This window comes from Eulemur rufifrons, chromosome 15 (assembly GCF_041146395.1).
Source record: "Eulemur rufifrons isolate Redbay chromosome 15, OSU_ERuf_1, whole genome shotgun sequence".
In the NCBI taxonomy this organism is placed as follows: domain Eukaryota; kingdom Metazoa; phylum Chordata; class Mammalia; order Primates; family Lemuridae; genus Eulemur; species Eulemur rufifrons.
The window spans coordinates 3,379,874-3,403,165 of record NC_090997.1 but is presented as its reverse complement, the minus strand read 5'-3'; the positions used below and the strand labels follow the sequence as shown (position 1 = coordinate 3,403,165).

Sequence of the window (23,292 nt, the reverse complement as noted above, 5' to 3'; positions counted from 1 at the left end):
TTTCGTATTTCTGTGGTATCAGCTGAAATGTCTCCTTTTTCATTTATGATATTGTTTATTTGGTTCTTCCTTCTCTCTTTTTTCTTGGTTAGTCTAGGAAGTAGTTTTTTGATTTTGATTATCTTCTCAAAAAACCAACTTTTTGTTTCATTGATCCTTGGTATATTTTGTTTTTAGTCTCTATAAAATTTAGTTCTTCTCCGATCTTTATTATTTCATTACTTCTGCTAATTTTGGGTGGTTTATTCTTGCTTCTCTAGCTCCTTGAGGTGCATTGTTAGATTTTTATTTGAAGTCTTTCTACTTTTTTGATATAGGCATTTATTGCTATAAGCTTGTCTCTTAGCTGCACTTTTTCTGTATCCTATAGGTTTTGGTAGGTTGTGTTTAAATTTTCATTTGTTTCAAGAAATATTTTGACTTCCTTCTTAATTTCTTCCTTGAACCAGTGGTCACTCAGGAGCATGTTGTTTAATTTCCATATATTGGTACAGTTTCCAAACTTCCACTTATTATTAATTTCTATTTTTATTCCATTATGGCCTGAGAAGATATTTGATATGATTTCAATTTGTTTAAGTCTTTTGGAATTTGTTTTATGGTCTATTCTGGAGAATGTTCTCTGTGTTGAAGAGAAGAACAATTCTATAATTGTTAGATGAAATATTCTGTAAATGTCTGTTAGGTCCATTTGGTCTTATATACAGTTTAAGTCTAATGTTTCTTTGTTGATTTTTTGTCTAATATTGACAGTGGGGTGTTGAAGTCCCCAACAATTATTGTATTGGAGTCTATTTCTCCCTTTAGATCCAATAATATTTGCTTTATATATTTGGGTGCTCTGGTGTTGGATGCATATATGTTTAGAATTGTTATGTCCTCTTGCTGAATTGACTCCTTTATCATTATATAATGACCTTCTTCTCTTTTTACAGTTTTTGACTTAAAGTCTGTTTTATCTAAGTTTAGTTACTTCTGCTCACTTTTGTTTTCCATTTGTGTGGAATATCTTTTTCCATCTCTTAACTTTTAGTCTGTATGTGTCTTTACAGGTAAGATGAATTCCTTGTAAGCAGCATATAGTTGGATCATTTTTTAAAATCCCTCCTATCAATCTATATTTTTTAAGTGGAGCATTTAATCCATTTACATTCAAAGTGAATGTTGATATGTAAGGCCTTATTCCTGTCATTTTAAAATTGACTTCTTGTTGTTTTGTATATCCTTTATTCCTTTCTTTCTCCTTTATTATGTGTCAGTGTGGTTTGGTAGTATTCTGTAGTGGTAATATTTTAGTTTTTTTCTTCCTTGTTTATGTGTTTGTTCTACCAGTGGTTTTTATATTTTTGTGTATTTTTATGATGATAGTTATTGTTTTTTCACTTCTGGGTACAGAAATCCCTTAATCATTTCTTATAGGGCCAGTCTAGTGGTGGTGATGAATTCTCTCAGCTTTTGCTTGTCTGGGAAAGATTTATTTTTCCTTGATTTATGAAGGATAACTTTACTGGGTATAATATCCTTGGCTGGTGGTTTTTTTTTTTCTTTCAGCACTTTGAATATATCATCCCATGCTCTTCTGGCCTGCAAGGTTTCAGCTGAGAAATCCAGTTAGTCTGGTGGGGGTTTACTTATAGGTGACTAGATGCTTTTCTCTCTCTCTCTCTCTCTTTTTTTGTTTTCCTTCTTATATTTTTGCTTCTCCATGGGTTGGGGCTTTTCTCTTGATGTTTTTAGAATTTTTCTCTTTGTCTTTTGACAGTTGGATTATAGTGTGCTGTGAAGAACTTTTTGAATTGTATCTATCTGGGGATCTTTGATCCTCCTATTTCTGGATGTCCATATCTCTTGCTAGACTTGGGAAGTCTTCATCTATTATTTCACTAAATAGGTTTTCTAACCCTTCTATTTTCTCTTCACCTTCTGGGGCACAGAAAATTTGGTCACTTTATGGTGTCCCGTATGTGATGAAAGCTTTTCTTCTTTTCTTTTTTCTTCTCTTTTCTTTTCTTCTTTCTTTCTCTTTCTTTTCTTTTCTTTTCTTTTCTTTTCTCTCTTCTTTCTTTTTCTTCTTTCTTTTTTGTCTGACTGTGTTCTCTCAAAAGACCTATTTTCAAGTCTCGGGATTCTTTCTTCTTGATCTAGTCTATTTTTGAAGCTTTAGAATATGTTTTGTCTTTCATTCAATGAATTCTTCACCTCCAGAATTTGTTTGCTTCTTTTTTATGATATCTGTCTCTATTCCTCATTCATATCCTGAATTGTTTTGTGATGTCTTTGTATTGTTTTCTAGTATTCTCTTGCATCTCACTGAGCTTGTTAACTATTAGTATTTTAAATTCTTTTCCTGGGATTCTGTAAATATTTTTGGATTGGGCTCTGTTGGTAGAGGATTATTGAATTGCTTCAAAGATGTCATATTTCCTTGCTTTTTCATGTTTCCCATGTCCTTAACATTGATGTGTGTGCATGTGGTGTAACAGGCACTTCTTCCAACTTTTTGAATTTGCTTTCATAGGAGGACTTTTTCCTGAAGATGTATCTATGGTGTAGGTTGGGTAGCAGACTGTGGCTTTGATTCTGGGTGCATGAAGTAATGTATGTCTGTGTGATTTCTTTGGCTGTAAACAGATTTCCTCTGTGGCTTAGGGTGCAGTTATTAGTCGAGGCTGTGGTGAAATTTTTCTGGGGACTGGGATACTAGGTGGGCCAGTCTTCAGGCCCCAGTGGTGATAGTGGTGGGCTAAGCCTGCCTGTCCTTGGGTCCCAGGGTAGCATTTGCTGACGCCATTGTTAGCAGATCCAGGCAGCCTGATTCTTGGGATTACTTGGATTTTGGGAATGGCAGCAGTGAGCCAGGCAGATAGGCAGGTTCTTGAACCCCTGGGCAGTGGGCATAGTGTGGGTGATGGCAGTATCAGCGGGGGGAGAACTCTCTGGCACACAAGTGGTCCATGCTGGCATTGGCAGTGACTGTAACAGGCTGGGTAGGCCAGTCCCCAGATCTATAGGGGGCATGTGTGTGTGGGTGCCAGCTGTGTTGGTAGCAGCAGGTTGAGTGGGCCTGACCTCAGACCCCAGAAGGAGTGCTCAGGTGTCAGCAGTGGTGGACCGGGCTGGGCAACCCCCAGGCCCCTGGATGGTGTGTGCTGGTACTGTGGGGGTAGGGATGGAGCCAGGCTGGGCAGAGCTGTCCTCAGGCCCACTGGTGGTGCCTGTGGGCACTGGGTGTGGTGGACAGGAGCAGTGTGATCCTCAGGCTGCTGGCGGAGTGCTGAGGTGGGTGCAGCAGTGGCTGTGCTGTGGCCCTGCTACTGGGGAGGGTGGGTTTGCTTTCGGTGGGAATAGCTGTGGGTAGGTGGCTGGGGGTCACAGGTTTTGCTCACTCCTTGGCCTCACAGCAGCCTATAGCAGTAGTGGTGGGAGCAGTGGAATTTGTCCTTGGGATGTACAAAAATATGTGGCCACCTGTCTACTGAGGGGGGCAGGGTCAATGCCCATGACTTCCCAGCAGTGATAGCTGTGGGCAGGGAATATCAGTGCGGCTCCAGGTATGTGGACATATAGAGGCTGTTGAGCTCCAGGGCAGGACACAGTCCACTGGGGGCTGGGCTCTCAAAATGGGACCTTGCTGCAGCTGCTTAGCACTCAGGCTTGTGTGGGACTCAGTGTGAGCTTTCTCTCTGGGGCAATGCCGTCCCATAATCTCCAGGCAGCTTTCTATGTTAGTCTTGGGACGGGTCAAGGGGCTTTTCTGTGGCTAGGATTGTAGGAGTCTTCCAGCAGTGTGAGCCACTGGGTGAAGGGTCTCTCACTTACCCTTTCCCTGCTTTAGGGAGCCTCTCCCGACTCCCAGGCAATCCCAGAAGAACAGGCTGCCTTGCTTCCCTCCCCTTCCTTGCTTCTGGTGCTTCTCACCACTTCTCTGTTGAATTCCAGTGCTCTCTCTTAGATGATCTTTCAAAGTGTGATTATTTACTCACTATTTTGATTTCTCTCCACGGAAGAGGCAAGCACCAGATGCATTTAGTCATCTGTCTCGAAAAAGATTTCTAATTTTTTTTTTTATAAGTAGAAGGAGTACACTCTAAACTAAGAATAAACAGGCCAGGTGTGGTGGCTCATGCCTATAATCCTAGCACTTTGGGAGGCCGAGGCAGGAGGATTACTGAGTCCAGTTTGAGACTAGCCTGGTCAGCATAGGAAGACCTTATCTCTACAAAAAATAGAAAAAATAGCCAGACGTGGTGGCGCACACCTATAGTTCAAGCTACTCGGGAGGCTGAGGCAGAATAGTCAATCGAGTCCAGGAGATTGAGGCTGCAGTGAGCTACGATGATGCTACTGCAGTCTAGCTTGGTCAACAGAGACCCTGTCTCAAGAAAAAAAAATTAAATTAAAATAACAATAAGCAGTATAGTATAGTAAATACATGAACCAGTAACATAGCTGTTTATTATCATTATCAAGTATTATGTAGTGTATAAAATTGTATGTACTGTGCTATTATATGACTGGCAGCACAGTAGATGTGCTTACACAAGCATTACCACAAACACATGAGTAATGCATCGCAGTACAGTGTTATGACAGCTGTGATATCACTAGGCAATAGGAATTTTTCAGCTCCATTATCGTTTTCTACTTTTTTTTTTTTTTTTGAGACAGAGTCTCACTCTGTTGCCCAGGCTAGAGTGAGTGCCGTGGTGTCAGCCTAGCTCACAGCAACCTCAAACTCCTGAGCTCAAGGGATCCTCCTGTCTCAGCCTCCCGAGTAGCTGGGACTACAGGCATGCACCACCATGCCCGGCTAATTTTTTCTATATATATTTTTAGCTGTCCATATAATTTCTTTCTATTTTTAGTAGAGATGGGGTCTCGCTCTTGCTCAGGCTGGTCTCGAACTCCTGAGCTCAAAGGATCCGCCCACCTCGGCCTCCCAGAGTGCTAGGATTACAGGCGTGAGCCACCGCGCCCGGCCTCTACTTTTTTTTGAGACAGAGTCTCACTCTGTTGCCCTGGCTAGAGTATAGTGGCATCATCATAGCTCACTGCAACCTCAAACTCCTGGGTTCAAGTGATCCTCCTGCCTCAGCCTCCTGAGTAGCTGGGACTACAGGCATGTGCCACCACACCCAGCTAATTTTTCTGGTTTTTGTAGAGATGGGGTCTTGCTCTTGCTCAGGCTGGTCTCGAACGCCTGACCTCAAGCAATCCTCCTACCTTGGCCTTCCAAAGTGCTAGGATTACAGGTGTGAGTCGCTGTACCTGGCTTCCATTATAATCTTATGGGACCACTGTTATATATGTGATCTGCAGTTGAGTGAAATGTCAAATGTGGTGCGTGATTGCATATAGAAATACAATTGAAATTTGTTTATCTTGTATCCTGTTAACTTGCTGAATTCACTTATTCTTGAAGTTTTTCTGTGGATTCCTTATGATTTTCTACATGGACAGTCATGTCATTTGCAAATGGAATCAGCTTATTTCTTTCTTTGCAATCTATATGCCTTTCATTTTCTTTTTCATGCCTTACTGTACTGGCTAGAACTTCTAACACTATGAATAAGAGTGGTAAAAATGGGCATACTTGCCTTGTTCCTGATTTTAAGTGGGAAGTCTTTCATGATTAAGTCTAATGTTAGCTCTATGATCTTTGCAGATGCTTTTTGTGAAGTAGAGGAAGATTCCTTCTATTCCTGTTTTTCTGAGATTTAAAGAAATCATGAATTGGTGTTAAATTAGATCAAATGTTTTTTCTTCATCAATTGATATGAATATGTGAATTTTCTGCTTTAGCCTGTAATATGGTAGATTACACTAATTATTTATGAATATTAAACCATCTTTGCATTCCTGGAATAACCCTCACTTGGCCATGGTGTATAGTTCTTTTTATATACTGATGGATTTTATTTGCTAATATTTTGTTAAGGATTTTTACATAATGAGTGATATTGGTCTGTGGTTTCCTTTTTTTGTATTGTTTTGCCTGCTTGGGACATTAGGGTTTCACTACATTCATAAAATAATTGGAAATGTTTCCTCCTCTTCTGTTTTCTGAAAGAGATTGTTTATAATTGGTGTTAATTCTTCTTTAAATCTTTGGTAGAATTCTTCCTTAAAACTATATGTGTCTGAATATTTCTTTTTTGTGAGTTTTAAAATTATAAATTCAATTTTCTTAATAGGTATAGAACTATTAAAATTAACTATTTTATATTGAATTATGGTACTTTATATTTTTTTGAAGAAATGGTCCATTTCATTTATGTGTCAAATATATCTGTATAGAATTGTTTGTAGCAATCCCTTACTATCCTTTTGATATCCACAGGGTCTTTGGTGATATATGTTTCATTTCTGAACAAATCTTCTCTTTATTCTTTGTAAGTCTTGCAAGTGGTTTGATTAATATGTTTCAAAGAACTAGCTCTTTGCTTCATTGATTAGGTTTTTTTTTTCTGTTTTCAATTTCATTTTCTACTTGCTTTTGGTTTATTTTGCTCTTCTTTGTCTAGGTTCTTGAAGTGGGAGTCTAGGTTATTGACTTGAGACTTCCTCTTTTGTAATGTGTTCATAAGAAGTTAGTGTTTTAAATTTCTCTCTCAGAACTACTTTACCTGTGTCTCACAAAATTTGATATATTGTACTTTCATTTTTGTTCAGTTATGTGTATTTTTTTGTTTACTTGAGATTTCGTCTTTGACCCATTATTTATAAATGTGTTGTTTAGTCTCCAAGTGTATGAAGATTATCCTGTTGTTGATTTCTAGTTTGGTTCCATTGTGTTACAAGAACATTCATACAGAGTATGATTTAAAATCTTTTAAATTTGTCGAAGTTTGTTTTATGGTCTCAGATATGGTCTATCTTGGAATGTACTCTGTGGGCACTTGAAAAGAAAGTGTAATCTGTTGTTGGGTGGAGTGTTCTATAAATATTGATTAGATCCTGTTAGTTGATAACATTGTTGATTCTTCTATATTCTTGCTGATTTTCTGTCCATTTGTTATATCAGCTGTTGAAAGAAAAGCATTGAGATCTCCAACTGTCATTGTTGATTTGTCTGTTTTTCTTTTCTATCAGTTCTATCAGTTTTTGCTTCACATATTTTACAGCTGTGTTATTTGTTGCATATACATTTATGATTTGTATTTCTTTTTGGTAGATTGACCCTTTTATTTATATAATGTCCCTATCTGTCTCTGATAATATTATTTTGGTTCTGGATTTACTTTGTTTGATATTAATATAGCCACCCATTTTTTCCTTTAATTAGTGTTTGCATAATATATGTTTTTCCATCCTTTAACTTGCAAACTGCTTACCTTTTAAATTGCTATTTACAGGAAACAGCAAGTAGTTGTGTTATATTTTTAAATTCGCTCTGCCAATTTCTGTCTCTTATTTATTGATAATTTAGGCCATTTACATCTAATGTAATTATTCTTATGTTAGGACTTAAGTCTGCCATTTTATATTTTTGTTTTCCATTTGTTCTCTCTGTTTTCTATTTCTTTGCTTTCTTTTTCCCTCCTTCCTAAACAATTTTAAGAATTGCATTTTAATTTATCTATAGTTTGTGTGTGTGTGTGTGTGTGTGTGTGTGTGTGTAGTTCTTTGTATAGCTCTTTTAGTGGTTCTAGGTATTACATTTTATTTACATAACTTACCTATCATTGTCATCATTTATCAGTTTGAGTGATGTGTAGTAAAATTATATTGGCCATAAATCTCATTGAGATACATGAGCTTTTCCCTACTAATTTAATGTCTCTGTGGATGAATAATACTTATTTCTAGAATGAGATAGAATTTAGCCTCAGTTTTATTATTTTTTAATATACACTTTTTGTGTATATTTAAGGCACACAATATAATGTTATGGGATACATATAGATAGTAAAATGGTCACTACAGTAAAGCAAATTAACATGTCCATCATCTCACATAGTTACCCATTTTTTTGTGGCAAGAGCAGCTAAAATCTCATTCAGCAGTAGTTAGCATCACTTTTATTTTGAAATTTCCTTCTACATATGTAAAAAATTTGAAACTTTGCACATAAATAAGTAGATGGGACTAGATGGAGTTTTGTTATAAAAATGTTGCTTAATTATTTAAGTTTCAGCATAATTATATTTCCTAAGTCACACAATCAAATATCGTTAAAACTATTTTAAATGATGTAATGGTTGACAACTTGGATAGGTCCTTTTTGTCTTTTGTCAGAAGTAGAGAATTAGAAACCATCTAACTTACAAAAAGAATCATTAAATTCACTGTGTCAATTTGTGGGAAGCAAACCTAAATGTAAACGTATGTGTTTAATCTAATTAACTTGTCACAAGAGGTGCTTTAAAAAAAAACCATTGGGTCTTGTAACCATTTTCTAATGGTGGAAATTATTTGACTTTGTTACTATACTTGCAGTCTATGTAAAATTTTTCAATTTCACCTCTTTGAAAAATTTCCAATATTAATAGTGATTATGTTGCTCTGTAGCCTCAAATTATTTTATGACTTTGGACTAATTTATATTGTATTAATTAATCACTGACTTTTGATTACTTGCAAAATTCTTAAAAGAAATAATTCATAGAGAGAAAAAGTACTGGGTGACCACGTAGCTTTCTACTTATATACTCTTGTCTTTATTTACTTTTTGCAAAAGTCAAATTAAGGTGGTAATTTCAATATGGTATAGCATTAGTGTATTTTACTGATGAGGTTAATTATATTTTAAAGCTAATGTTGAAAGCCTTAAATAATATTGCCATCCAACTATATGTATATTTCTGTATGTTTAAAGTGCACACAATGATGAATTAAAATAAAAAAAACAGGAGAGAACTTGTATTTTCAAAACTGGTCTTGGCAAAGCAGACAAAAACATACAGTGGGGAAAGGATACCTTATTCAATAAATGGTGCTGGGAAAATTGGATAGCTATATGCAGAAGAATGAAACTGTATCTCTATCTCTCACCATATACAAAAATTAACTCAAGATGAATTAAAAACTTTAAGACCTGAAACCATAAAAATTCCAGAAGAAAACCTAGGAAAAACTCTTCTGGACATTGGCCTAGGCAAAGAATTTGTGACTAAGATCCTTATAAGGCCAATGCAATAAAAACAAAAATAAACAAATGCGACTTAAACTAAAAGTCTTCTGCATAGCAAAAGAAGTAATCAACAGAGTAAACAGACAACCTGTAGAATGGGAGAAAATATTTGCAAACTATGCATCTGACAGAGGGCTAATATCCAGAATCTATAAGGAACTTAGCAAGAGAAAAACAACTGTATTAAAAGGTGGGCAAATGGTATGAACAGATATTTTTCAAAAGAAGATATACAACTGGCTAACAAACATATGAAAAATGCTCAATATCACTAATCATCAGAGAAATGCAAATTATTTTTTTTTAATTTTTTTTTAATTTCAGCATATTATGGGGTTACAAATGTTTAGGTTACATATATTGACCTTGCCCCACCTGAGTCAGAGCTTCAAGCATGTCCATCCCCCAGACGATGTGTACCGCACCCATTAGGTGTGTATGTACCCATCCCCTCCTCCCCCTTCACATCTGCTGGACATCTGTTATTACTATATATGCACTTAAGTGTTGATCAGTTAATACCAATTTGATGGTGAGTACATGTGATGCTTGTTTTTCCATTCTTGGGATGGGTTCCAGCTCTATCCAGGATAATACAAGAGGTGCTAGATCACTATTGTTTTTTGTGGCTGAGTAGAACTCCATGGTATATGTATAATACATTTTATTAATCCACTCATGTATTGATGGGCACTTGGGTTGTTTCCACATCTTTGCAATTGTGAATTGTGCTGCTATAAACATTCGAGTGCAGATGTCTTTTTTATAGAATGTCTTTTGTTTTTTTTGGTAGATGCCCAGTAATGGGATTACTGGATCAAATGGTAGTTCTACTTGTATCTCTTTGAGGTATCTCCATAATGCTTTCCATAGAGGTTGTACTAGTTTGCCGTCCCACCAGCAATGTATGAATGTTCCTATCTGTCCACATCCACACCAACATTTATTGTTTTGGGACTTTTGGTAGAGGCCATTCTCACTGGAGTTAAGTGATATCTCATTGTGTTTTTGATTTGCATTTCCCTGATGATTAGAGATGTTGAGTATTTTCAGAAATGCAAATTAAAACCACAAGGAATTTTAAGAGTTTTAAAAGTTTTAAGAATGGTGATTATTAAAAAGTCAGAAAACAATCTGACTGGGCATGGTGGCTCATGCCTGTAGTCCCAGCTATTCAGGATGCTGAGGGAGGAGGATCACTTGAGGCCAGGAATTTGAGACCAGCCTGGCCAACACAGTGAGTCCCCACCTCATGGAAAAAAAAATAGACGTTGGTGTAGATGTGGTGAAAAGGGAATACTTATATACTGTTGATGGGAATGTAAATTAATGTAACCTCTATGGAAATCAGCATGGTGATCTCTCAAAGAACTAAAAGATTTACCATTCAATCCAGCAATCCCACCACTGGCTATCTATCAAAAGGAAAATAAATCATTATGTCAAAAAGATACCTGCCCTTGTTGTTTATCACAGCACGATTCACAATTGCAAGGGTATGGAATCAATCTAAGTGCCCATCAGCTGAGGAGTGGATAAAGAAAATAGGGTTTATATACACCATGGAATACTACTCAGCCATAAAAAGGAATGAAATAATGTCTTTTCCAGCAACTTGGAAGCCATTAACCCAAGTGAAGTATCTCAGGAACAAAAAGCTGTTATACCACATGTTCTCACTCATAAGTGTGAGCTAAGCTATGGTTATGCATGTTCATACAGAATGACATAATGGATATTGGAGACTCGGAAGAGGGTGGTGGGAAGGGGATAAGGGATGAAAAATTATCTATTGGATACGATGTATGCTATTCAGATGGTGGGTAATACCTTAAGCCCAGACTTCACCATTATGCAACATATCCATGTAACAAAACTCCACTTGTACCCCTTGTATCTATTGATATAAAAAATTGGTCTTGGACTACTCACTCTACACTTAAAGAGGTAAAGAGTTTCTTTTTTTTCTTTAGTGTAATCTGCCCAGATAGCAGAGGTTTCTTATTAGAGTACTCTCACTCAATATCTTGATAAGTTTTTAGTGCTTTGTGCTGATACTTGTCACATTATTAAATCATGTTAAAACAAATAACAAAAGCCCTTTGCATCTGAGAGATTTCAAGCTTCTTATAAGTATTGTTTTTTTTTTTTTTTTTTTGAGACAGAGTCTCACTCTGTTGCCCGGGCTAGAGTGAGTGCCGTGGCGTCAGCCTAGCTCACAGCAACCTCAAACTCCTGGGCTTAAGCGATCCTCCTGTCTCAGCCTCCCGAGTAGCTGGGACTACAGGCATGCACCACCAGGCCCGGCTAATTTTTTGTATATATATATTTTAGTTGTCCATATAATTTCTTTCTATTTTTAGTAGAGACGGGGTCTCATTCTTGCTCAGGCTGGTCTTGAACTCTTGACCTCGAGCGATCCACCCGCCTCGGCCTCCCAGAGTGCTAGATTACAGGCGTGAGCCACCTCGCCCGGCCGCTTCTTATAAGTATTGTTACCTTCTTTATGTTTATTTTAAAATGTCTTATTGTCACTCTGGTTATTGAGATTCCAAAGCTATAAAAATTGCTCTCTATCAGGTACCTGTGCACTTATCTTAATCAAGCGACCAGTTTCCTCTGACAATTCTTTTTTATTATTGCCTTCCTTTTTTTTTTATTTCAGCTTATTATGGGGGTACAAAAGTTCAGGTTATGTATATTGCCCATGCCCCCCATCGCCCTGAGACAGAGCTTCAAGCGTGTCCATTCCTCAGACAGTGCGCATCGCACTCATTATATAGGTATGCACCCATCCCCTCCCCCCACCCCCCACCTCTGCCTGACACCCAATTGGTGTTATTCCCAAATGTGCACTTAGGTGATGATCAGGGAAACCAGTTTGCTGGTGAGCACATGTGGTGCTTATTTTTCCATTCTTGGGATACTTCACTTAGTAGAATCGGTTCCAAATCTCTCCAGGAGAACATAAGAGATTCTATATCACCGTTATTTCTTATAGCTGAGTAATACTCCATGGTGTACATATACCACATTTTACTAATCCACTCATGTATTGATGGGCATTTGGGTTGTTTCCACATCTTTTATTTTTGCCTTCCTTAAGTCCTCATCCAGAATGCAGAACACTGAGACAGTCCAGCTATTTTTTTGCACTGCAAATCTTTAGTTTCTCTAAGTAGCTACTACTCACTTGGCCACTAGGTGGCGCCAAATGCTTAATAGTTCACCTTAAAAAAATGAAGCTATTACAGAAGTAATTATGTGTATTTGGCATGCTTTGTGTATTTTAAATCCTACACTGTCAAAAGAGTTACCCTGTGTATCAAACCTACAATGTGATAAAAGCTGAAGAATAAAAAACAGGAGCTCAACCTTTCCTACATTAATTTTATACAGGTAAAAATATTAATACATGTTTTCGTGAATGCATGTGTTTCAGGAAGGGTAAAAGCATAGTTGTGTCCATATCCCAAGTCTGGCACGGTGACTGTTAATATATCCTTTTTAGAAGATTATATTTCTGGCTTTGAATATCCTTGTAAATTGGTAGGAATCCTAATACACACTTTATAGAATGGATTAGAAGACTGTGGAAAGTTGTCAGTTGGACTAATGACTGGTAGGTCTTTGTGAAATGGTGACATGTGGAGGACTCTACTCTATTCTGATGTTTTCTGGTTACTCTGATAAATTAAACAGCCATCTGGTCTTGGCTTTTCCCCCATGCTTGTCTGAAGGTTCTGTTATAAGCTACTCAGCAAAAATAGAGTCTTTTGAGGGAAACACAGAAAGGACAACTTCAGAGGCTGAGTGGAAATGACGCTACCAGGTATTTTTGACTCTTGATAATCCAGAGAATAGTATTGCGAGAACAAACTTACCAGTTTAAGCTGATGTTGCCACCCCTGGTGAGATTGTACCAGGGGACTTAAAAATTAGGGTTTACAGGACTGTTCTAGTGCAGAAGCAGCTGAATTCAAGACCAATGGAACAAGAAATAAGACTGGATGAAATTGTTAACCAATATTTAGTTATGATGATTTATTTTAGAATATCATAGATATTGTTTCAAATGTTCTATTTTCTGATAGGCATATGAGAAAACCATTTTATTTTCTTCCTGATTTTTACATCTACAACTCTCAATTTTAGCCTGTGCTTATGGAAACTGAAACTAAACATTCTTTGAATGGTACCTTGTTCCAGTGGAATCTCAGAATTCAGAAAAAATATCCTATAGTAAATCTTAATATAGATTACAAGGTGTACATACTCAGGAGAAATTAAGGATGATCATGACTCTCAATTTGAATTCTTACAAATGCTTTTATAATATTTTAAGCTTAGAAATATCTCAACTATCCTTTGTTAAAGGACATTGAGTAAAATTTTGCTTTTTGTAACTCTCCCCCATAAATCCATAAACAATCAAATATTTTTGTAGACAGAATCACTGGTGGAATATATGATGATTCTATAGAAAATTGGACATGTAGTTCTTTCCTACAAACTAGGCAAGGTGCCTTTTATGTGGGTTGCTTTATGTTTTTACAGCAATGTAGTAATGTGCAATGGTTCAATCAATAGTCCTTCTGTCTACAAATTTGAAATCATGATCATGCCAGAGATGTCACATCTAATGGAAAATATCATTTCATTGGGTATTAAAGAGCAACAAGCATTGTAGTTCACATGTGGAAACAAGGTCTGCAAAGTCCTCCTAGGACACTGGTCATAGCTTATTGAGTCCCCACCAGACAGTGGAAAAGGATGTTGCTTCTGACAAGCCAGGATCAGTGGCGAGCTGTGGGCATCTCAGAGAAAATGGGATTTCATCCAGAGTTATAGGCACTGCAAGCAAAATTCGGAGGATATGGGTTGAGGGAGAGTTCTCAGAATAAATGAGTTGATGAGTTACAATAAAAATATTCCTAGTTATAACAGAAGTGATTATAATTATGATCGTATAGGCTAAAGCCTTCCAGACAGTTGCGAATGCTGTAGTCTTAATATCATTAAGGCCTTTGTTTTGTTAACTGTACAATGAGGAGTTCTTTACATCTTAGCCCTAAAACAGGTGAATTAAAAGACACTATCAAATGAATGAGACTGAATTAGAACATTTCTGAACAGTCTTATTTGGTCAGTTCTGTACCTTAATTAAGGTCAGGAACTGTGTAGGAAAAAAGTTCCAAAATTAGAAATAAGACAAAATTGTGCTTGCTTATTTAATATCATACTTGAACATTTTCATAATACTGCCTGACCAAACTCTGAGTAGTTTAGGGATTATAAATTGCCTAAAAAGAACCCAGCCAGCCCTGTGCAATTAGAGGTTAATCTGTAGAAAGCTGATAAGGTCTGATGGCTTTTGCTTTTTCTCTGGTAAAAAAGATAACACCAAGGTTATGTTTTATATGTACTAATTAACCATTTTGAAGCTCTAACCTAGCAATTGTCCTATCTGAGACACATACCTCTCTGTTTTTCAAATACTCTTTGCATCAAGTCTCTTGTATTCTTCCTTCTTAACTCATTAATGAGGGAACCAAATAACTTCTCCCAGAATCAGGCGTTTAGAGTGGAAATGCAGGAACCACAGATGAGAGGCTCATGTTGTGTAAAGGCCCATACTATACAGAGAACAGGTTTGATAAACCACATCGCTGCTGCCGCCCCATGGCTTCTCCATGTTGCTGTGTGTTCTGCTGTTAGGACCTGGGCTTTACTGCAACCGCCACTGAAGACCTCCTAAACCACTTCTGTTCCAGGAACTTCACTTTTTTTTTTTTTTTACCACTGCTTCCCTAAAAGCCAGTTGCTTCTTCTGTCACCTTCTGTCACCAGCGACATTAATACAGTACAAGGGGGACCCCCATTTCCTCCTGTTGCTCACTTTTGTACTGAAGTCTCAGCTGGATGAATTGGACTGGTGGGACTTAGGTCTCCTATGTGTGCCCGAGCTTCCGAGAGGGCTAGGGGAAGTGCGTTTTCTGATTTCTGCTACAGGGAGGCAGGACGCACAAGGCAGGGCAAGTTTCACAGTACTCTAAAGCTGTTCACATCTGATGGACCCCCGGAAAACAACCAGTGTCCACACACTGGGCACTGTGAGGGGCGATGTGGAGCCGCCGCTGGGAGCACGTGCTTAGTTCATGGGCCAAGTCAGTGGTTCTTAAAGCTCAGTTAACTCACAGACTCACGGAGATAGAAACGATGATTGTTTTGTTTTAAGCCATTAAGTTTGGGGGTGGTTTGCTGTACAGCAGTAGAACATACCGTATGTATTTTTGTGTGTCTGACTTCTTCACTCAATATTGTTTCTAGGAGATTCATCCATACTGTTGCATAACATTAATTTTCATGGCTATTATAGCATTCTGTTGTATGAAGACACTGTATTTTACTTATTCATTCATTGTTGAGGAACTATTTTGTTACAACATTTGAAAGTAATCTGTGGATATTATGTCACTTCACCCTGAATATTTTGCCATGTATATTTTAAGAACAAGGATATTTCTCCTGCATAACCACAATACCATCATCAGCCTCAAGACACTTAAAACTGATACAATATTATCAAATACACCGTCTATATTAAAATTCCCTCCATTGTCCCAGTAATGCCCAATAGTAAATGTTATTTTGAGCTGTTAAATTTCACTAATACAGTGGCTCTGCTTCTTCCAGCAGGGGTGTGCAGGGGGATTCGGTGACTTTAACTTTTCTTCTTCTCATAAATGTATTTGAAGCCATAAAATTCTGTCTACGTGCTGCTTTAGGTGAGTCCCGCAATATTTTATATGTAACGTTTTTACCAACCTGGTTGTAAATGAGTTAATTTCCTTTACGACTGCCTTTTAAATCCATGTTACTGATCAATATTTTGTTTGTTTACACACCATGAGAATTTTAGGTATCCTTTTGTTATCAATTTCTAATTTTATTACAGTATGGTTGTAGAACATAGATAGTTTCTAAGATAATGACAATCTGGAATTTATGGGAGTTTCCCTTACAGAATAATGCATATTCTATCTTGTTCGGTGTGACTTGAACTATCATGTATATTTTGGGGGCTTTTTGGAGGCTTTAAAAAAAAATGAATCTTACAAATCTTGTACCTAATTTTATTTCCTTCTTTGCTTTCATTACCCTGTTAAACTGGCTCTCTGGGGGAGAACCGAGAAGTTCTGATTTATAGCCTTGCTGATTTCTGTAGTGTAAATACTCCCACTATGGTCAGTATCAAGTTACCAGTACTTAACAGTTGCCTTGCAAAATTCCTGAACAGTTCACAGTCTGCTCTTGTTAGCCAATATATGACAGCTCTAGTACATCACCTTTCTTTTCTTTTTTTAAAAGATATTTGTGTTTATGATTAATGGATTTACCGCCTTGCATTCCCTTATTTTCTTAATCTTACTTTCCCTTTGATCCAATTTCTTCTTCTTTTAAAAATGGCTTTAAATTGTCTCTTTAAGCTGCTACAAACCTTTTGTTGGAATGAGAGGCATAAGAATATGGTTATTTGGCCAATAAGGAAAGATTAAGCCTTCTAATTTACAAAAGTTTAAATCTTCATTCAGTTCTCAAAGTCTTTGCTGTGCTGCTTAGGGTGTGTCCTGTGTGTGCATCTCAGGGGTGCCCTGGGACTCGTGAGGGTTCAGACTTAGAATTAGGGAATCTCCCCTCACACTCTCATTTTGGAGATTCCCCTGCACCCTCCCACCCGCAGGGGCCCTTGTCTTGGTTCCTCGGGCCAGAAGGCGCGTGTTTCTCTTGGAGACTTAGTGCTTGTGCTACCACGCCCCTGGGGCCTGACTTCAGGGCAACGCTAGGAGAAGAAAGGGGGAAAAAAATTGAAAAGCCACCCAAAGGAGAGTCCCCTCTCCAAGTGTCAACTCTCTTTACAACCCACCTGCTTTTGTTTACTTTTCAGACTCCTTTAGTAGTTGCTTTTTGTATACCTCCCAGAGCTTCTAGTGGTCAGTGGGAAAAATGGGCTCTTAAACTACTGCTTTAAAATTTAAAATAAATTAAGTATCATGGCTAGAAACAACAATTACAGGCTCTTGTAATTTTAGATTTTTTCCCACACTCCCAGAGGCATATGATTGTTTTAGAGCACTTTGCATTTGTATGTGTAGCCTGAGACCCCACTCGTATTTCTGTTGCATGTCCCTGTTCACTGTCACTTATTAGCAAAGTGGCATCGAGTGTTGGAGCTGTAAACTGCCTTAGACATCATTCAACACCTTCTTTCGACAGAAAGGAAATGAGGGCTCCCAGAAGGGGAATAATTGTTGCCGTCACTCAGGAAGTGCATGGAAAAGACAGCAGCGGAGCTCAGCTTTGTCAGCGTGGTTACTCAGGCATCTGGAAAGAACTGCCTAAGTGCCAGTGACCACGCTGGGCCACTGACTGCAGATTTCAAGGAGATGACACGTGGAGCTTGAGGGGATGGCAAGCTTTATGGAGTGGTAGAGGAAGGGCCCGAGATAAAACTCAATCCCGGATCTCAGCCTCTCAACCTGCTGTGCGACCTTGGGCAAGTGCCTTTCTAAGCCTCCATTTGTCCTTAAATAGAAGTAATGATAGCATAGTAAGTCCATAAGGTGCTTTTCCTTGGTTTGAACTCTAAAAGACAAAATTTACAAAACATTTGGCCAATGCCTGGCTCAATAAACGTAGCTCTTTAAAGTTACTGTTATTATTCTTTGAAATTCACAAGTGCCCCTCAAATATTTGAGCATTTTTCACACACTGATCTTTAATATGAATGAATGCATTCTGAAAGGAATTCTTTTATGAGTGAGTTTGCTGATGCTCTCAGCCAGTTCGCATGTGTGTGGCTGTCTCATCTATCTGTCAATCGTAGCCTTAAAGGAACGAGTCCCACCTTCTTTCTCACTTGCACCCTCATTCCTTGGGCATCAGAATGAGAATTTTTATTGTTTATAAAACTTCAGAGTCACTCAGTGCACGATGACCTGTCATGTTTAGGGCTCATTACATTTCCAGTGTACTCCCCCTTTCTTTCCCTAGGAAAGACATTTTAGACCTTGGACACAAGAATAAAAAGGGTGTGCTGACATCTGGGCGGGAGGAAGCCCCCTCCCCTAAGCTACATCTCCCTGAGCACGTCCCACTGACCATACCAGCTTCTGATCCCAGAGCGTTTATTGCAAAATAAGAAAGGGAAGTCTGAGGAAGATTCACTCATCGTAGAATTTCGGCAGCTCATTGCCCAAGATGACTCGATGGTCCACACCAGCAGCTGTAATAGTGACCAGGTAGATGACACCCCCGCTAGAGCCATCCCGGCTCATGGCCAGAGCAATAGCTGCAGAGGGTTTCAGGATAGAGAGAGGAAGAAAGAACAGCTTAGCTTCAAAAACCCTTTCCTTCCCGTCCTGTCCAAATGCCTACTACTACTTTCCCCTCAAAACCTCCCCTCCAGAGAGGCGTATCTAGTGCTGTGCTGGTAAACTGGCTTCAAAAAGGGCCTTCACATGTAGCCTCTGCTGATGTCCATAGTGTGAATCCTGCCACTATGACCAATTTCAAGTTACAGATACCAAGCAGCTCATAAACACTTGGATATTTAACAATTAGCTCTCATGAGCTGGCCTAAGCCAGCCCCAGCACACCACTGGTTCTCACGGCGACTGTCTAGCCAACTTGGTGTACGCAGAAGAGTCCTGATGTATCCCCATTGCCCCACAGTCCCATCCGGTTTTGCATTTGTCCTGCCCCCTTTCACTCTCAAAAGTATCCCAGTTTGGACATTGAACTCAACGGCCACCCAGGTATTCCTCTTCCTGTTCCTCATAATCGACTTCGTTCCCATGTTTAAAAGCCCTCCCCAGGTACCGTTCGACATGGCCAGTTACCATCTGTGGTGAAGCGCCTGCACTCCTCAGGGGACATGCCTGGTTTGTAGGCTGCGTCCACATAACCGTAGATGTAGGTGCTGCCGGAGCCACCGATGGCAAAGGGCTGTCGAGTCAGCATTCCTCCCAGGGTTCCGTATACCTGGGGGGGCACCCTCAGGTCAGACTAAAGAATCATCAGGGCTGTCCTTCCCACTGAGACAAGCAGGTGGTCTCTGCACCCTGTATCAAAGCCCCAGTATCTCATATCCCCAACAGTTGAGACTCTATTATGTTTTCAGAGCTAGTGTGTTTGGAACTCATCGCTACATTGACATATGACTCCATCTCCCCATGTAGGGAGCGGGGAACGTCCAGGGAGGGACTCACCTGGCCCCCTTCGCGGTGGTCCCAGCCAGCTACCATGAGATGTGCAGACAGGTCCTCCCGGTATTTATAGGTGATGTTTCTCACCACGGTTGCAGCAGCCAGAACAAGTGGAGGTTCTTCCAGTTCCATCCTGAAGGAAGCGTTAGGAATAAGGGTCGATATAATTTCCTTAAGTCCCACTCTCCTATGTCATTGCCATCATCCCTGCCAAGTGACACCTGAAACCTTTAGCTGCAATAATTCAAACTCCAGCTTCCCTCCCACGTGTACAGGGGAACGAGAGTCCTATACCCCCAACTGGTAAGAAGCTCTCAGTTTTTCACCCTCTTTCACTCAGCCCCACCCACCGGCTCCCCAATGACATAGCAGTCTTTTGGCTACAAGGGCCCTGCACTTATGGGTAAAAGCAGATAAGTTTACTTCCTTCCCAATGACCTTGATTTCTCATATGGTAACTGCCGGATATTATGGTGGGCCATGTAATCATTTTCTTCCTGATTATTTGTCCTAGGATAGTGATTTACGGTTTTCCAACTGCTTTCACATATATCATTTGGTTCTCAAAATAGTTGTCTGGTGAGATACTGTTATCTCCACTTTACAGGTGCAGAAACTGGCCTAGAGAGATTCAAGTGCCAGCAGGAGCTAAAACACGAATTTTTCATTTCCCAGTGTAGTGCTCGTGGAACGGGACACTGTTCAGGGGTACACAGGTTGGGGGAGCTCTAGTGGGTGGGGAGTCAGACTGGCACTTCATACCCATGGAGCTCCAGCTGGTAGGCGGCCATGTCGGCCACGGCTTGGGCATCGGCGGCTGACCCAGAGAGTGCACAGTAGATGTGCTGGTGGAGGGGGGACAGCTTGTCAAACACTCGGTTCACCACTGCCTCTCTGTTAGGAAGTAGTCACTGTTAGAGTTTGGGAATTTTTGAGGTTGGTCATTCAAAGCTTCTCAAGTTTTCTTGAAAAGAGAATAGCATGCAATTTAATGTTTGGATTAAAGGAGGATAGTCGTCTCAGATAAAATAATCACTGCAAGTATTAATCAAAGTTAGACTTATTTTAGGCTTGGATTTTATAGCAAAACAAAAAATACTACATCAAGAAAAATATGCCTTTTACCAAGTTTTCTTTCCTGTTAACAATCTTGAAGGAGTTACATTATGTTCTGTAGAACATAATGTAATAATATTGGTCTAATTGCATACGCTCCTTTTTCATGTGAGGAAACTGGCTAGGAGGGGAGAGGAGACACATGATATACGAGAAACCGGGTATCTGCTTGACAGGACCATCTTTTTTATCCCTAAACACAGATAGGAGGAGGCCCCTCAAAATCTCTCTCCTGTCCCCCTCTCAGATCCTGTTCCTTTAGGCTCATCCCTGTATTCTACAGGACAGGCCACATAGGCATTCAGGTCCTCTCCCATGAATTCAGAGACCGAAGCTCCCACCAAATGGCTTTATTATAGTGGCTTTCTGGGAAGGTCAACTCCATTTCCCCAAAGCTCCAGTCCACCAGTCCTTTCACGAGTGGGTAAGAAAAATGTGTATGTGGGTAGCGTTGGCTTTGTTCCAGTGCATACAAATCCACTGGCACTCACCCTGCGGACACCCGGGAGTCAGAACCCATCACCACGCCCCCGTCAAACTCCACTGCCATGATGGTTGTCTGCAGAGACAGAGTATGGAATGTCAGAGAGGAAGGGCCTTGATCCCCTCGTGCTACAGACGAGGAAACATTCCCAGAGAAGGGACGTGACTGTCTCGAGATCACACGGTAATTCAGGCCAGAGCTGACTCCCAGTACAGGTTTCTCCCCGACCATCAGCCCACTTTCTCTATTGTTTCATCCAGCTGCCAGGGCAGTGTCACAGCCTGGCTGTGATACAACACAGAAAGAATCCTATCCCTAAGCCGGAGGTTTCCCAAGTGGAATCTTTTCTATTCCAAAGAGAGAAGTGGGGACGAGGCTCCTAGAGCAGAAGTGCTGCCTTTGAGGGGAGCGCTGGGAAGTAGCTCCACAAGTGGATTATCTCCACCACGCAGGCGCGTTGGGTGTGCAGAGAGGGACAGACCCAACACAGAGCAAGTTACTGTGAACTTGGGAAACAAGGTCATGTTTTTTTGGTCCAGAATTCTCCACCCTACCCCCACTTAATCAGAAATGAGCTCTTTCAGTTTCCTGAACGAAGGAAAAGATCAACGAGGTCAGTGGTTAGCATGGCCAGGAGTCAAGGCAGGAGGGAAACAGCAAGGAGCACACAGATGGTTTAAAATAAAAACATTTCCCTTAAGGGATTTCTGATCAAGAAGTAAATGGATATCTCAGTAGCCAGGGGAAGAGATCTGTGCCAAGAGAGGATTTACCTGGGGAATTTAAACTGGCTTTTCCAGGTCAAGAAAAGAATTTTAAAAAAAGTCAGGGAGGGTAAAGCTACACTTTTTCTACTCCTGTGGAGTTGGAAGGAACCTTAAAGATCCTTGATTCAAATGAGGAAACTGAGACCTAGAAAAGGCAAATGACTTATCCAAGGCCACACAGAGTAACAGCAGACCTGGGACTAAAACCCGGGTCTGACTCCTATGCCTTGTTTTGACTTCTACTTCCTACTTGCTCCCTTGGCAATGAAGGAGATTTTTCAATTTATAAGTAGTTTTACCCCTCCCTTTCTCACCACGCCATGTTACCCTCGCCCCCTGGGCCACTGCCCTGAGCATGCTTTCTGACACACTGACTTATCATGAATGGAGAGGGCCAGAGAACAGAGATAACTCCATCCTAGAGGCTATTCCTCTAACACAGCTGCCCTGAGCCAAGGTGGCCGCAGTAGTCTGAGAGCAGAGGCCAGCCAGCCTTGGGGTTGCCACCTGCCCCAGGTGCCCATCCTGAGCAAAGTCCCCCAGTGGGCGGAGCATGGGGATGGGCAGGGAAGACACAGGGGAGGGAGCAGGCAGCACGTGGGCCACGGAGGAGCCTCCCTGGGTCAAGCTGGGGAAGGGCATCGCTGGCTAACAGAGAACCCCATTATCAGCGTTTGGGCTCAGTTACCCAGGGGCAACTTTATCAAAGGTCTGTGTGATGAGTTGGTCTTTCTCAGTAACTGCCCACATCGCTTCTCTCAGGTGCTGTCCTACTTCACCCAAGGCACCATTTCCTCATCTGTTTGCGCTGTCCCCAACTGCCTCTTTTGATTTAACCAGCCCCCACTGTCCAGACCAGAGTGAAAGCGAAAGCGCACTAGAGCAGCTTCCCCTTGACGCTTCCAACTAAGAGCCAAGGCACCCCCTTCTCCACCAGCCTCGCGTGCCGGGTCCCCTCACCAACCCCTGGACGACCCCTTCAGAATAGAAATACTCTACGTTCACTGCGGGGTGCAGGCTCTGGCTGCTACAAGCCACCTCCCTACACTTGTGTTAGTCTCCCCATTCACTTTTCCATGCTTCCAGGGTTTCCCGGACCGCCGCACCTCCTCCATCCCTCTCCCACCTCTCAAGCCCAGACCCATTACCCCAGTGTGGACTTCTCCTGCCCAGGGTAAGTCCGGGTTTGGTGCTCCCGCCTGCAGCATCCCTGCAGCGCTGTGCTCCTCGCTGCCTGCGGCGCTGCTTTCAGACCGACCCGGACCGCGCGCGGGCGCCGCCTGCAGCCCCGCCCCTTCACTGCGCCCGCCAGGTGGCGCCCGCGTCCTCTCGGTGAGGTTGGCGCCCGGCGCTAACCTGTGCTGGGCAGATCTGCCCCGAGACAGGTGACGCAGGAGCCCAGCACTGAGGCTGCCGAGAGCAAATTCGTGCACGCGGATCGGGAGGAGACCGGGAGAGGAGGGAAGGGTGTGCGTGATGGAGAAAATGGGACACCAGGGCTGCGCCCCAGAACCTCAGATCCAA

General features: G+C 40.8%; 1 protein-coding gene across 1 annotated transcript; it reads right to left on the bottom strand.

The window, feature by feature from the left end:
* Positions 1-18,078: 18,078 nt before the first annotated feature.
* Positions 18,079-23,033, bottom strand: PSMB9 (proteasome 20S subunit beta 9). The gene is made up of 6 exons (XM_069488274.1): positions 22,917-23,033; positions 21,009-21,076; positions 20,164-20,295; positions 19,405-19,534; positions 19,036-19,177; positions 18,079-18,485 (listed from the first exon to the last, which is right to left on the bottom strand). The coding sequence occupies exons 1-6, from the start codon at positions 22,974-22,976 to the stop codon at positions 18,358-18,360; spliced, it is 660 nt and encodes a 219-aa protein (XP_069344375.1). The 5' UTR covers positions 22,977-23,033; the 3' UTR covers positions 18,079-18,357.
* Positions 23,034-23,292: the final 259 nt, after the last annotated feature.